Genomic DNA, 14,585 nt, shown 5'->3' with positions numbered 1-14,585 from the left:
CACTCATTCATTCGTTTGGTCTTTGCTCCGCTGCCCCCGAGCGCTGGGGATTCAGCGGGACCCGGTGGGTCAGTACCTGCCCATGGGGAGCTCAGGTCTGCCAGGAGGCCGGCTGCTGCTGGAGGACACTGAAATGACACTGATGCGTGAGGATGGGCAGACCAGGCCAGCCAGATGGGCGCTGGGGTGTGAGGGGAGCCGGCTGGAGCCCAGGAAAAGGAAGTGGAGGCAGGGGAAGGAGGAAGGAGAGGTGGGCGGCCAGGGGCCCTTCCTCAGCCGCCCCACATCGTGGCTGAGCCCTTGGAGTCACTCTGCCTGTAGCCCCTCAGGGCTAGTTCCCAGCTGGGTGGAGCTGGAGCCTTCCGGAAGCCTGGCTCCAAGCCCTTTGTGCATTTCGCACTGGGGGCTCTCACAGGGGGCACTGGGCTCAGGTGCAGGGTCACATCAGGCACTGGTCTTGGGGTCCCAATAGGTGCCGGAGCCCCCAGTCCCTGGGAGGCCCTGCCTCGGGGGGGTCAGGTGTGAGTCCAGGGTGGCTGCCTTTGGTCCCCTCCTGGCTGCATGCAAACAAGCGTCAGGCCGGCGGACGGGTTCAGGGTCCTCCGAGCCCCTGAGGGCGAGCAGAGGGGATGGCGATGAGGCACAAGGCTCCCGCCCTCCCTCTTTCTCTCTGTCTGTTTGCCCCTTTCCTCATTTCCCCACCTTCCCCCTCGCCAGCCTGACTAGCCCCTTCCCTTGTCCCCCGGTCCAGGCTCTCTGCAGCCAGGGGACCCGGAGAGGTAGGCAGGCGGGGGCAGGGCCCTGGGACGCTGACCCCTGCTGGCCCCACCCCTCTCCACCAGCCACAGTGAAATGTCCTCCCTGGGATGTGACCTGGAAACTGGGCTGCGTGCGGGACAGCGTCAGGCCCCCGTGGTGTTTGCGCAGGAAGCTTCTAATGGTGTTGGGATTCCTCCGAGACCCACTTAGCAGCATGTGTGACCGGGAGGTGACCGGAAAGAAGACGTGCCAGCTGGGCGGGGTGCCTGGTGACCAGGGCCCCCCCCGGGACCTGTGGGCCCAGAGCACGTGTGCCCGGGGGCCTCCTGCTGTCGGGGTGCCCTCCTGCCCAGTGGCTCTCTGAATTCCACCTCTGTCCCAGTCGGGGCAGATTTTGCCTGGACGCTCCCAGTGTTTCAGCCGTGGTCACCCTGGGTCCGGGCTCCCCCTTATCGAAGCAGGGACCCAAATGCACAGATGAGGTACCTGGCCTGGAGCGGCTCAACCCCCCAGACACCCAGCACGCAGAGCCCGAGATGGAATGGGTGCCGGGAAGACTGTCTGTAGCTCCAGCTTGAGCTCTCTCCATGTGGGCTGGGCTCAGTCCATCGGAGGAGGCCACAGGTCGGAGAGGCAGTGCCCGAGGAGGGGCCAGGGGCTGCACCGGCTCCGTGGGTGTGAAGAGAGCCCTGGGAAAGGGAAGCTCTGTGTAAAGCATGTTAAGCAAGTACTGTGTTTGCAGGACTTCTCAGAGGCTTTGATATACCAGTGTGCACTGCAGCCTTCTTTTTTTTTTCTTTTTCTTTTTTTTGGAGTTAACAGTGTTTTAAGCAAATGGAGAGGGGTTTCTTTATCTGGTTAGTGGGATTGGATAATGAGGGTATATATATATTTTTAAAGAAGGTGTTGGGGGTAGGAGTTTATTAATTAATTAATTTATTTTTGGCTGTGTTGGGTCTTCGTTTCTGTGCGAGGGCTTTCTCTAGTTGTGGCGAGCGGGGGCCACGCTTCATCGCGGTACGCGGGCCTCTCGCTGTCGCGGCCTCTCTTGTTGCGGAGCACAGGCTCCAGACGCGCAGGCTCAGTAGTTGTGCCTCACAGGCCTAGTTGCTCCGCGGCATGTGGGATCCTCCCAGACCAGGGCTCAAACCCGTGTCCCCTGCATTGGCAGGCAGATTCTCAACCACTGCGCCACCAGGGAAGCCCCGCTGCAGGCTTCTGACAGACTGTGTAGTGTTTTCCAAACTCATTTTTTCTTAAAAAAGGAAGAAAGAAAAAGAAGCAAAAAGGCAAAACAATAAAGCGGTGTCCCTAAAGCACGTACTGGGAAGTGTGTGGGTGATCCACTCGACCAGCGTCTGTGGAGGGCCGACGGGGCGCCGGGCGCTGCACTTGGGCATGGGAGGGGCCTGAGCAGAGGCTGGTACCTGCCCTGTTCTCATGGAACAGAGGGGGAGAAAGGAAGGAAGGGAGGGAGGGAGGGAGGGACAGATTACATGCCGGTGAGTGGGGAAGCTACAGAGAAAAGTGAGGTGGGAAGGGGCTGACCGAGGTGGTGCTGGCGTAGGTGGGGTCTGGGAGGCCTCTCTGTCCAGGGCGTTGGTGGCCTGTGTGATGTGAGTGGTGGGCCTTGCTCGTGCCCAAGGAAGAGCCCCACCGCAGAGGGAAGGGAAGGTTCCAGGCCACAGGAACGGGGAAGGGCTGAAGCCGTGGTCCCCATGCCGGGAGCCCAGACCCCTGGATGCAGCCCTGGATCTGGGTGCCAGTGCCTACAGTCAGGGCCCCAGGGTGAGGCCTGGGCTCGGCGCCCCTGCGTCCCACCGTCGGACCGCCAGGCAGGCCTCCCTTCCCTCCCACCTCCTGTGCGGTCCTGCGGCGCTGGGCCTGGCCGGTCGGGGCCTGTGGGGAAGGAGCTGCAGGAAGGCGGCCGTGGGCCCCCGGGGAGGGCCGCCCTCGGCTTGCTGGCCTCTGCCCTTCACTTTTCCTTTTCCGTTCTGAATGCCACACGGCAGTCCTGCGCCCAGCGTGGGAATTTGCAGAGCTGGCATCCTGGCTCTCCTGTCCTCGGCGTGGACGTGAATGTCCCCCAGGTTGCCGGGGGAGGGCGTGTTGTCCTGCTGTGTCCTGCACACCCCAGGTCTCTCCAAATCGTGCGTCACATCCAGACTGGCCCGGCCCTGTGCCCAGCACACGATTACGCACCCACTCACACCCAGAGGGGCTCACCACACACAGCCTCACACACACATGCATGCACACACGTGTGGCTGGATTTACTCACAGGTATGTGACCTACTCACGTGCGTTCACTCACACGCGTGTACACACATGCTCATGAGTGCACACCTACGTGTACACTCACGTGTGCACGATCGCTCACACGTGTGCACGAGCTCCCACTCCCATGGGTGCGCAGACGCCCACGCACGTGCTCTCACTGGGGCCACGACGCGGTGGGGAGCATGGGCAGTGAGGCGTGGAGGTGCCCCCGTCACCCGGAGCCCAGAATGATCCGAGCGCCAGGCGGAGCAGGGGCCAGGTCCAGCCCTTCTGGAAGGTTCTAGGTGCACAGCGCCCACCCCCCGCCGACTGCCTTCGGGAAGTGGACGTGATGGGGGCAAGGAAGGATGCCGCCCTGTCCAGGTCTGCTCTCCAGGGGCTTTGCAGCCCAGGATGGGCCTGGGGCGGGCAGCGGGCTTCCGCAGTCCTCAGGGTCCGTGGCCCCTCAGCCTCCCACTTCTCCTGTTGACGGGACATGGTCTCCCAAAGCCGGTGTGGCTCGCCTGTGCCCGGACTTGCCACCATGCAGGGGCTCTGGGAGCCGGGTCTGCCCGCCTGTCTCCTGGGACTCCCCGTGTGGTGGGTGCTGGTGCAGGCACAGGGCACCGGGCAGCCGGCCTGGAGGGCTTGGCCTTTCCTGAAGCACTAGGAGTCTGAGTGTCCAGCATGGAGCTGAGGTGCCTCCCTCCCTGCTGCAGGGGTCCCAGCAGGGGTGGTTGGAGTGGGGCGTGTGATCCGGGTCCCTAGCCCTCGGCCAGCGCTGGGTGGAAGGCCGGCAGGAACAGGGTGAGAGGGAGGGGACGGGAGGGCTCAGGGCCTGCTCTGTCCCCTGGGCTCCCAGGGAAGTGGCCTCCCTTCCTTAGCCACTGTCAGCTTGAGCTGGGCACCCACGCCCGCCCGTGCACCGGCAGCTCTTATCAGTGACTTGGACGAGGCTTAGGAAACGCTGCCGTGCAGCCTGGGCGATACGGAGGGAACCGCCCCTGTGTCCCCGTGACCTTGAGCTGAGTCAGCCCGCCCTGCGGGGGTCTCTGGGCGGCTTGGGCGGAGGTGCCTGGGGGCGCAGAGGGCACTCGCTTGCAGGCTGGCTCCCAGAAACACATTCGGTGACCTCGGTGTGTGTTCGCAGCCTGTGGGTGGGTGTGTGGCCTGGCAGGCTGGACAAAGGTGTCCGCCTGGGTCACCCTCTCCCGCCTGTGGTTCACTCAGCTTTCCACTAGCCCCTTGGCGGGTGGAGAGAAGGAGCCCAGGTCCAGGGAAGTGGTCCAGGGGCTGAACTTGCTGAGCCCTTGGAGAGCAGTCGAGTCCTATTTCCATGGCCAGCCCGTCCTGGGACAGCGCGGCTGCAGCCGCCACGGCCGGTGGGCTTGATCAGGGTCCGGCCAGGCACAGGTGTCTCCTGCCTTTCGCCGTGAGGGGAAGTGGCTGGCATCAGGATGCCACTGGCGATGCCTGGACATGGTGTCCTCGCTCTGGGGGCTGTGCTGCCTAAGTCTGCCGTCCCGCACCCAGGCCCGGCCAGGAGCACCCTCGGGACTAGACACCCCTAAGGGCCCTCCCAGCCTCTGGTTCTAGGAATGTGGGCACGTGCGCCTAGCTTCACCCCAAGGCGAAGGCCTGGCCGACGTGCCCGCACCTTGGCTCCCGGTCTATAGCGTGAGGAGATCGTGGTCCCGGGACGTGGGCTGCTGGGGGACTGTGGGTGTCTTCAGCTCCAGGAGACAGTGTGGAGGCAACACTCTGAGAGCGTGAAGGGTCCGTGAGAGTATTGCGTTTGACGTGTATGGGGGAGTTTAGCCCAAATTTCCAACCACTGATAAGTATGAGGGCTGGGACTTGAACACGGATCTGCAGAGCCTGAGCTGCCTTGCCCTGCGAAGGCTTCTGGGCGGCGGGAACCAGCGGGGTCTGGGGAAGGTGAGAGCGTCCCGTAGCCTCGGAGGGCGTGGCCGCCTGGCAGCCACACACCTTGTGGGCACCGTGCCCACCCCCAGGCTTGCCTCTACCTCTTCTTGGATTTCTCACACTCGTGGGTTCTGACAGTTCCTTCCAGGGCCCCTGAGGGTCCTGTGGGTTCAGTCCCAGCCAAGGGCCATGAGGGTGGGTCCCCAAACCAGCCCCCTGCTGTCCCCCTGGCATACAGTAGGCTCTCATAAAATTCATTAAAAATGTAGCTGATGTTAAGTATAAAACACGTCTGTTACTTAGCAATCTGTAAACCGTTTTCAAAGCATCTAACCTTCATTTAACATCTGTACGTGGAGTTTTCATGTTTTGCATTTCCATGCGTCCCGCTGGGTCTGTTTTCCTACCTGCCAACTCTTTTCTCACACACGGCCCCTCCTGTTGCTCTTCGAGGAAAACAAACGTCCTCACAGGAAGCCACGGTCTGCTGCCCCTGAGCTGCATTTCCAGGTTTTGGCTGTCCCGTGCCTGTCGCCTGTGGCCCTTCCTCAGCTGCGGTGGGGTCTTTTGGGGGGCGCTTGTCCCTCAGGTGACTTGAGTGACAGCGGGAGGGGTGGCTGGCTTGCCTGGGGGAGGGGTCACACAGGGCTGGACCCACGGGTGCTCTGCAGTGAGGCGTCGTCCCTGTGCCCTGGCTGCCCGTCCTGCCATGAGGCGTGTGTGCCCAGTGCCACCCCGTGCCACTGGTCTCAGGCTTCCCGCCACGGTAACCCCATCTTTCCCGTGTCCCACGAGCCTTGGGACCGCAGGGAGTGCCCGTTCTTGGTTTGGGGCATAGCTTTGTGCATCTTTGGTGTGAAACCTTTTCTTTTTTCCATCTAAGGATGCACTGCCCTGGGCATCCCTCTTGCGTCCTGAGTGCCTGCCTTTCGCCCCAAAGGCTTCCTGACGAGTGACTGTCTCACGTCCCACTTGGCCTGACATTTAGTTATCTCTTTACTCATTCATTCAACAAAGTCTGTGGAGCCCCTTCTAAGTGTGGGCGTGTCGGTGGCTCCAAGGAACGTGATGGTGTTGGAGGTGCGGTAGCTGCCTGCCCCTAGGGAGCCCAGGCCTGGGGCGGGAGCTCAGCTGTCGCCCCTGTTAAGGGCTCGCTACACTCAGAGGTGCTGCGGTGGGAAACCACAGGGCGCTGTGAGCGCTGATTCGGCGGGGGGCTTGGAATGGCTCCCTGAGGAAGTGACGACTTGTCCAGGTGGACAGCCGCTCGGGTGTGACGGGTGGCTGGGGGGCTCTGTGCCAGCTCGATGGAAAGCCACAGAAGGGAAGGGCTCTCAACCAGGCGCCCGTGATCTGCTTCCTGTTGTGAAGGATCCCAGTGGCTGCAGCGTAGAGAAAGGACGCGGGTGAGCCGGTGAGTGCAGCGTGCGCGGGGATGCTGGTGGCGGTTTTGTCCAGCCTTGAAGCGGAGAGAAGGGTGAGCTCGAGGGGCGTGGGAGGTAGAAGCGATGGGCTGGCTTTGGATTGGACGCGGGCCGAGTGTGAGGACGGCTCCCGGGTTTCTGGCCTGAGCCTCCCTGTGCATGTGACACCATGTACCAAGTTGGGGAAGGGGCATGGGATCAGGCAGTGGGTTGGTACCTCCCCCTGAGCTCTGAACTGACCGTGGAGGTGGACGCAGGCAGGGTGCTGTCCGCGGGGACTCCCAGGCTGGACGTGGACCTGGTGGGGCCTGCAGAGGCTGCTGGGGGGCAGAGTCCCGGGGTGGGCGCCAGCCTGGGCGTCTGATTCCCCCCCGGAGGCATGGGCCGTTGCAGTGGTTTGGGGCTGAAGGTCTTCAGGATGGTGCAGACCTCTTTACGACGAGGAAAGGAAACAGCTGGCTTCTCTTCCTCCACAAAACTGCACAAGTCAACAGGTTTCAGGCCCTCAGCACTGGGGACACTGGTGCACAGCCCAGGTTGGCCCCGGCCCGGAATTACCTGTGCGGGTTCCAGGGTCACTGTGCGTTTCCTCTTGGCTCCCCTGCAGCACCCGCTTTGTCCCCCAGCCCCCCACTCCCACTGCATTTCAGAAACATCCTCAGGAAGTTTTTCAGGTGTGAGTGAGTGCCAGCTGGGACCCCGGCAGGGTGGCCCGAGAGGAGGGATCCTTCCAAGGCTGGGACAGCAGCCTGGTTATGGGACAGAAGAGGAGGAAGAAGCTCCCTGCAAAGACCCCTCATGTCTCCCCCGGCAGGGTCCTCCTGACTCTAAGTCAGAAAGCCCTGGGCCTGGTCCCTCCTCAGCGGCTGTGTGACCCTGGGCCATGTGCTGTGTGTCTCTGAGCCCTGGTTTCCTCATCAGGGCGGTGCCTCGTCTAAGGGGCTGCTTGGACCCGTGTGCCTGGCCGGCATCCCTCCCCTTGGGCTCTTCCACCATCCAGCTTTTCTCCCTGCTCCTGGCGGGAATGCTGCCAGCGATACAGAAGCTTGCTGAACCCTTGGGTTACTCCGGGCTCTGGGGTGCCTGGCGGGCATCCAGGCCACTGTCCAGAGTGTCCACTCACCCAGCAAGCACCCCTGAAGCCCTTGGACTCAGGGCCCGGCTGTTGGGGTCACGGGGATGGGGGCAGAGCCCACCTTTCCTGGCCTTGCCCGCCCTGTGTAGGTGTAGGGGTCATGGCTGCAGGGCCGAGAAAATTGGTGCTGAAGCCCCCCCAGGGGTACCCGGTCCGGCGTGGGTCGGGGTCCCTGCTGTGATGGGGCTGGGACTGCACCTGCCCTTCCCATCCAGGGCCCCTGCCTCCTGGGCCGGCTGTGGCCTCCTCCACACTGTGGCCTGGAGCCGGAGGGGGCTCAGTAGCCCTAGGGCACCGCAGGCAGTGGGTTCAGGGTGCCTCGTTGGGCCCCGCTGGGGGTGGGGTGTGGGGAGAGGGTCTGGGAGCAGGGAGTCTCCTCTGGAGAAGGTGGGGAGGCCAGCCGCTCGCAGCCCTGACCCTCCCTCCCTCCCCTCTCAGGGGACCTGGGCTGGTACTGTCCTTCCTTGAGGGTGGGACCAGTCTGATCATTTCCACCGTTGCGGTCTTGTGGGGAGGGGGCCTTGGCCAAGCTTTCAGCCCACTTTAGCTGTGGGCTGTTCCCCTGCACCCTCTACTCTCCACCCTCGTCCCCCGACCTCCCCCAGAAAATGCCCTGGAGCTCCTTCATGTCCCATTGAAGGGAGTGGGGTTTTTGCCCCTTCCAGGGGGGCTTCACTGAACCCAGACCCTGGGGTGGCGGTGGGGCTCCAGCCCTGGTGGGCCGTGTGTGACCCACCCTCCTGGGGCCCCCTCTCCGGGGGCGGTGCTTTCCTGTCCCTTGAGGGTCCAGGTACTGTCCAGGCCTTGAGGCCTCACCTCGTGGGGAGACTTACAGGGGGGAGGCGTCTCCGGGGATCTTGTGTCCTGGCGGTGGGCTGGGGGTGCCCCCAAGCTCCTGCCCCTCCTCACGCGTTTTCTCCCTCCCTCCACAGCCCAGTGCAGCCCCGGCCTCTGCTTTAACGGCGGCCAGTGCGTGCCTGACTCGGCCCAGCTGTGCCACTGTCCCCGCGGCTTCCACGGTCCCCGCTGTCAGCACGGTGAGTGGCATGGTGTCCCCTGCAGGCACCGAGGCCCTGGCGGTCCGCGTGGGCGGGCCGGGCGGGGGTGGGGGGAGGAGGTAACCCTGTCTCACGGGATGCCTCTGCACCCTGCCATCTCCGAGCGCTCCCTGTCCGATCGCGCCCTCTGCGGGCAGGGATGGGCCGGGGTCCCTGGGCTGGCAGGGAAGCAGCACGTCCCAGGGGCCCCTGAGCTGCACCCCTGCCCCGCCGGAGGCTCTCGTGTCCTACCCGAGGGGACCGATTGAGTAAACGTCACACCCCTGCAGACGGGAGCCTGACACGCTGAGGATCCAGCCGGGGGGCGCTGCGGGTGTAGATGGGCTTAAAGCAGGTGCTGGTGGGGGTGGTGCAGACGAATGCCCGAAAAGTCCCCCAGAGAACCCCTGCAGACATTCCTCCTGGCTTTGTGGCGTGAGGGGAAGGCGTGAGTATCCCCGGTGGTTTTCTGCTTTGTCCAGAATTTCTTTGCTGACCGTGTAGCTCGCAGCTCCTGCCGGAACAGGGCATAGAGCCACGGCCGTCATTGAGATGAAGCACTCTGGACAGTTTCCGGTGCTTTGAACTTGCTTCTGGTGAGCAGCTGGGGGCCTCTTCCAGGGGGACACGGGGTGTACGTCCTGCGACGCGCTCTTCAAGGCTCTGGATGCCCAGTAAACAACAGGAGGGAAACCAGGAAATCGTGGGGAATTGAGGCCCCCGTTTGCAGAGGGGACCCCTGCGCCCTTGCCGTTCCCTGTGCATGCACAAGTGTGTCCCCCCCAAAGCGTGGCTGAAGGCAGGGGTCCTGGGGAGGTGCTGGGTCGCACAGTTCTGAGCCGGGCGCTGGTACCCAGGGGTGCTGACCTTTGTCGAGAAGGCTCTGGCGGCTCTGACCGCTCATCGCATGCCCTCTGCGAGCCGGAAGGCTCTGTGCTTCCTGGGCTCTGGGCGGCCAGGGGCGGGGGCTGCTGCCCGGGCCACGGAGTGAGGACTGCTGTCACCTCCAGGTGCTGGGGGTCGGGGGTCCCTGCCCTGTGCCCTGTACCATCCAGGCTCCATCCTCAGTCAGGCCTCCTCGTGGTTTTAGATCCCGAGCCCCTCTGTGGGCTGCACAGAGGTGACCCCACCCCACACCATCGCAGACTGGGGTCCAGGCTGGGATGCAGGGGCGCAGCTGCCACGCTCCGCCTCTTCTCGGGGTCTTTCATGATGGCCGCAGATGGCTGTGGGGAGATGCTGGACTGTGCGGGGTCGGGGTGGGAGGGACGTCCTGGCGTCCAGCTGCCTTTGGGGATGTTTCTGGGACTGGGTTGTGGCCTGATGGGCAGCAGCACGAGGATGTGACTCTGCAGTGTGGCCTGTCCCTGGTCTCGCCCTCGGGAAGCAGCCGGGACCCCCACTAGGGCCAGTCTTTCTCTAGCCCCTCGCCTTCCGCCCTGCTTCCTGTGGCCACCAGCCCCCACTCCGCCTGGCGCTCTTCCGGGCGCCCAGCTTGGAGCATAACTGATGGGCGCTCCCTTTGTACTGAGCAGCGCCCCTCCCGTGAGACCCTGACCCTCGGCCTCCTGTGCACCACAGGGTACACGGGCTGGCAGGGGCGCAGTGGGGAGGGCTGGGCACCCAGCGGGGCACTCTGCACCCAGCTGGATGGGCGCCTGGGACAGCTGCTGGGCTTGGAGACCCACCCTCGGTGCTGCGGGGAGGGGGCGGGCCGGGTGGGAGCCGCAGTCTTGCCAGCCTCTTGGGGCCTGGGCTCCAGGCTTGGCTTTGCCTCCAAAGCAGCCCTGCTCCCCACGGTCACTGTGGGAATGGCCTCTCGGGCGAGCACACCCGCCTGGCCCTTACTGCGCTCTGCCTGCGTGGCCCCCCGAATCCTCACTTCTTCTGCTTCGTGGAAGAGGAATCTAGGGTCAGGGAGGCCCGGAAGCTGCTGACTGCTCAGCAGAGCTGGGGCTGGAAGCACAGTCTGGCCCAGTGAGCACCTGGAACCTTCCGGCCATGCCGTCTCCGGGCGCGGTGCCAGGCCTTGTTGGGGGTGGAGCATGGTTGAGATCTGCTTTGGAGGAGAGAGGGGTGGATCCCCGGGTCCCCACCCTGCCCACCTCCCAGGCAGGAGCATCTGTACTGGGGGGGGACTGGGCTCATGACCAGTCCGTGGCCCTCCAGGGTCGGGGGCTTCCAGGAATGGCCAGTTGGGTGGCAGATGTGGCCTTCAGGGAGCAGTAGACAAAGCTGGAGGGTGGCCCCTGGGCCTCCTCCTAGGGCACCACCTCCTGGAAGAAAGGCCTGGTGTTCAAGGGCTGGTGTGCGGGGCTGGGTGTGCAGAGCTGGCGTGCAGGGCTGGGTGTGCAGGGTTGGATGTGCAGGGCTGGGTGTGCAGGGCTGGGTGTGCGGGGCTGGGTGTGCAGAGCTGGTGTGCAGGCTTGGGTGTGCAGGGCTGGTGTGCAGAGCTGGTGTGCAGGGTTGGGTGTGCAGGGCTGGTGTGCAGAGCTGGTGTGCAGGGTTGGGTGTGCGGGGCTGGGTGTGCAGAGCTGGTGTGCAGGGTTGGGTGTGCAGGGCTGGTGTGCAGGGCTGGGTGTGCAGGGTTGGGTGTGCAGGGCTGGTGTACGGGGCTGGGTGTGCGGGGCTGGGTGTGCAGGGCTGGTGTGCAGAGCTGGCGTGCAGGGCTGGGTGTGCAGGGCTGGTGTGCAGGGTTGGGTGTGCAGGGCTGGTGTGCAGGGCTGGTGTGCAGAGCTGGTGTGCAGGGTTGGGTGTGCGGGGCTGGGTGTGCAGAGCTGGTGTGCAGGGTTGGGTGTGCAGGGCTGGTGTACGGGGCTGGGTGTGCAGAGTTGGTGTGCAGGGCTGGTGTGCAGAGCTGGTGTGAGGACTATGCCCCCTGCAGAGGCCGCCCCTGTTCCCTTCCGGTCCCTCCACGCTGGGTTTGGGGCCGCCAGACCTGAGACCTGGCACAGCTGGGCATATGTAACTCACCCCCCATTTATAACTGATACCAGTTTTGAAAATAAAAGCCGTATTTTTTCTGGTTCCCCCAAATTCTTTCATTTGAACAAAAGAGTGGGGGAGGGAGAAGGGGACTCTGCTGGGTTGATGGTGGAGAGCAAAGGGGGAGGGGAGTGCTCAGGAAGAGCCCCTCCCCCGCCTGGGTGCCTCCTCCCTCTTAGCTTGGGCCTGCCTGCCCACCTCTGCCTGCCGCCCCCCCACCTCTGCCTGCCGCCCCCCTTCCCCCCCCAAGGCTTTCTGTAGGAGATACAGGAGCACAAAGGGAGCCTGTGCTGGTGGGGCCTGGGGGGGCGGGGAGGGCGGGGCCCAGCACAAGGCCTCGGTGCAGTCTGTCCAGGGCGGCTGTCCGTCCAGGGCGGGCATCGTGTCATCTGACACGCCTGTGGGCCTCAGGGTAACGTGCCGGACCCCACTCCCCGCGCTGTTTTGTGGGGATAAAGTATGGGGGACGTTTCTGCAGGTCACAGGTGTCAGTGCAGGTGAGGCTCGGGGTGCCCGGGGGGGTGGTGGCGACCTTCGCTCCCCAGAGGCCCGGCCCGCTGAGAGATGTGAGGGATGACGGGTGGGGGAGGATGGCCCCATGTTCCTGGGGTCCCCGCACGCACAGTGTCCCCGAGCTCCCGTGGGGGGTAGCACCCACGCGGCCTCTCCCTTGGGGTGGCCTGTGGTCGGCATGCCCTCTAGCACCGCCGGCCTCCCTACCCTGCGGGCCGGCACCTTCGGGCAGCCCCTGACCCTTGGTGGGCTCCTGCCCGGAGTGAGAGACGGCAGAGGCCTCCCCCCGCCCCCCGCCCCTCCAAGATCTGCCAGGGACGAGCGCTTCCCACGGCCGGCTGCCCTGGCATCTTACAGGAAAACAGGCAAGAAAAGTGTCTGCTTCAGAACATACTACGTCTTAACTTCCTTCTGTATCATAAATGGTGACACAGTGGACACTGGTCATTCCTCATGACCTGGTCTCTGCTGACCTCGGGGAACGAGGGCAGACTCTGAGGTCTGAGGCCCAGTCACCTTAGGTGCTTCTTGATCTAAGAAGCTTTGGCCCTGGTACCCTCTGGACCTCAGTTTCCTCACCTATAAAATGGACGGGTTGGGCCCACCTCAGGCAGTTCTGGGACTCACTCCCGGGTCCACACAGCTCTCAGGGCGTCACTGCTGACGCCCAGGAGAGGGCCGGGTGGTCCGGAGGGCTTCCTGGAGGAGGGCCTGTGGGCTGAGGAAGGCTTAGAGAGGTGCAGGTGGGGCAGGGTGGGCTTTTCCAGGTGGGAGAAAGGTGGGGGCAGAGGAGCAGAGTGGAGGGAGTGAGTCAGTTTGGCCCAGAGGGTCTGGTGGGGATGGACGGCAGGGAAGGTTCAGCCTGGAATCTGAGGAGACTTCGCATCCCCCTCTGAGCTGGTTGGAATGACCGGGGAGCCTGTGGGCCTGCCCCTCCAGCCCCACCCTACTCTGCGGGGAGGGACCTCAGTGGTCCTGCCTGGAGCCTCCACGCCCAGGCCTGTCCCTCTGAAGGAGCCTCTTTCCCCACCGGAGCAGGGCATCAGTCGGTGGGGTCCGGGGAGTGGGCAGGCAGGGCTGCGGGGCTGTGGGGGCCCCTGGGCTCTGCCAGGAGGCAGCGGGAGCAGGCGGCCGCCCCTGAGGGCGTGCGGGCGGGAAGCAGGCCCCGGCGGGTCCAGCGCTCCTGGCCTTGGCTCAAGGGTGACTTTGTTTCTAAACTGGGATAATTGATTAATGGAGAGGAAGCAGCCCTCCCAGGCGGCCCTTCAGTGCTGCCCACTGTGTCGGAGGGTGGGAATCTGACCCCTGGCCCGAGGTCCAGACACCACCGAGGGCTGCTCTTGGCTACCGGCCACGACCAGGCTGGGACCTGGCTCTCCTCTCCCTGAGGGGTGCGCAGAGCTGCCCCGCCCGACCAGGCCTCTTCCTCCACTGTGCTCTGCTCTGCCCTGCTGCCCCTGCCCTGGCGGACAGTGTGGCCTTTGGCTTCTCCACACACGCCCGATTTAGCTGCACTAAACTCCTCCTTTTTTTTTTTTTTTTTTTTTTGCGGTACGCGGGCCTCTCACTGCTGTGGCCTCTCCCGTTGCGGAGCACAGGCTCCGGACGCGCAGGCTCAGCGACCATAGCTCACGGGCCCAGCCGCTCTGCGGCATGTGGGATCTTCCTGGACCGGGGCACGAACCCGTGTCCCCTGCATCGGCAGGCGGACTCTCAACCACTGCGCCACCAGGGAAGCCCTAAACCCCTCCTTTGAGGACAGTTCCCGAAATCTCCAGCAAGCCCCACGCCCTGCAGGAGCTGGCACTGGTGTCTTCTGCTGCCTGGGGTGGGGGCCGTCTCTGGCCGGGGGTGGGGAGGGCCTGCTGGGTTGAATGGAGATGGTGGGTGTCTTTGACCCTGCCCTCTGCTCTGGCCCTGCTGGCCGTGACAGTCGGCTGGGACAGGTGTGGCCTGCTGCCCTGTACTTGGTGGTCCGCGTCCCTTCAGGGCAGCGGGTCTGCAGACCTCCTGCTCCAGGACAGCCCGGGGGCTGCCCGCACACAGAATCCCAGCCCTTACAAAGCGGCGATTCGCTCCGTGAATCGTTTAATTACCAGGTTTGTCCCCCAGACCCCACCACCCACAAAGGCGTCTCTGTCTTTCAAGATGACTGTGTTCTCCAGGCCTGTGCTGTGCACAATGGGCTTCTCCCAGGGCTGGCTTCTGAGACGGGCTGGCCTTCTAATGACATAATTACAGCAGGATCCACCAAGAGGCAGACCCTCCGGGCCTGGGGGTCTGTGAGCTCGCCCCACCTGCCCCCATGCCTCCCGGCTGGGTTTTTGGTGAATAGGCCGCTCCAGTGCCCCTGCCCACGAGGGGCCTGCCTTCCGGGCAGGATCGAGGCTGGGTCTGCGGAGAAGGACAAGGCCACCCAGCCTCCCCTCCCCAGGGCTGCCCCAGGCTGGAGTCCCGCCCATCCTCCTGGGTGGTTTCCTGAAAGGACCCTGTGAATCTGCCCTCTGCCCTTCCCTGCCTCGGCCCTGGTGCCCTGTCCACACCCCC

At 64.2% G+C, this 14,585-nt stretch overlaps 1 protein-coding gene across 1 annotated transcript in view; it reads left to right on the top strand.

The window, feature by feature from the left end:
• Nucleotides 1–14,585, top strand: part of MEGF6 (multiple EGF like domains 6) — a 97,304-nt gene that overhangs the window by 13,334 nt on the left and 69,385 nt on the right. The window contains exon 4 of the mRNA XM_060027015.2: nt 8,436–8,540. Coding sequence (XP_059882998.1) covers nt 8,436–8,540 — 105 coding nt within the window. The remainder of the gene's footprint in view (nt 1–8,435; nt 8,541–14,585) is intronic.

Source organism: Delphinus delphis, chromosome 1 (genome assembly GCF_949987515.2).
Source record: "Delphinus delphis chromosome 1, mDelDel1.2, whole genome shotgun sequence".
Classification (NCBI taxonomy): domain Eukaryota; kingdom Metazoa; phylum Chordata; class Mammalia; order Artiodactyla; family Delphinidae; genus Delphinus; species Delphinus delphis.
Note: the sequence above shows the minus strand (reverse complement) of the source record. Positions and strands in the feature narration are given on the sequence as shown.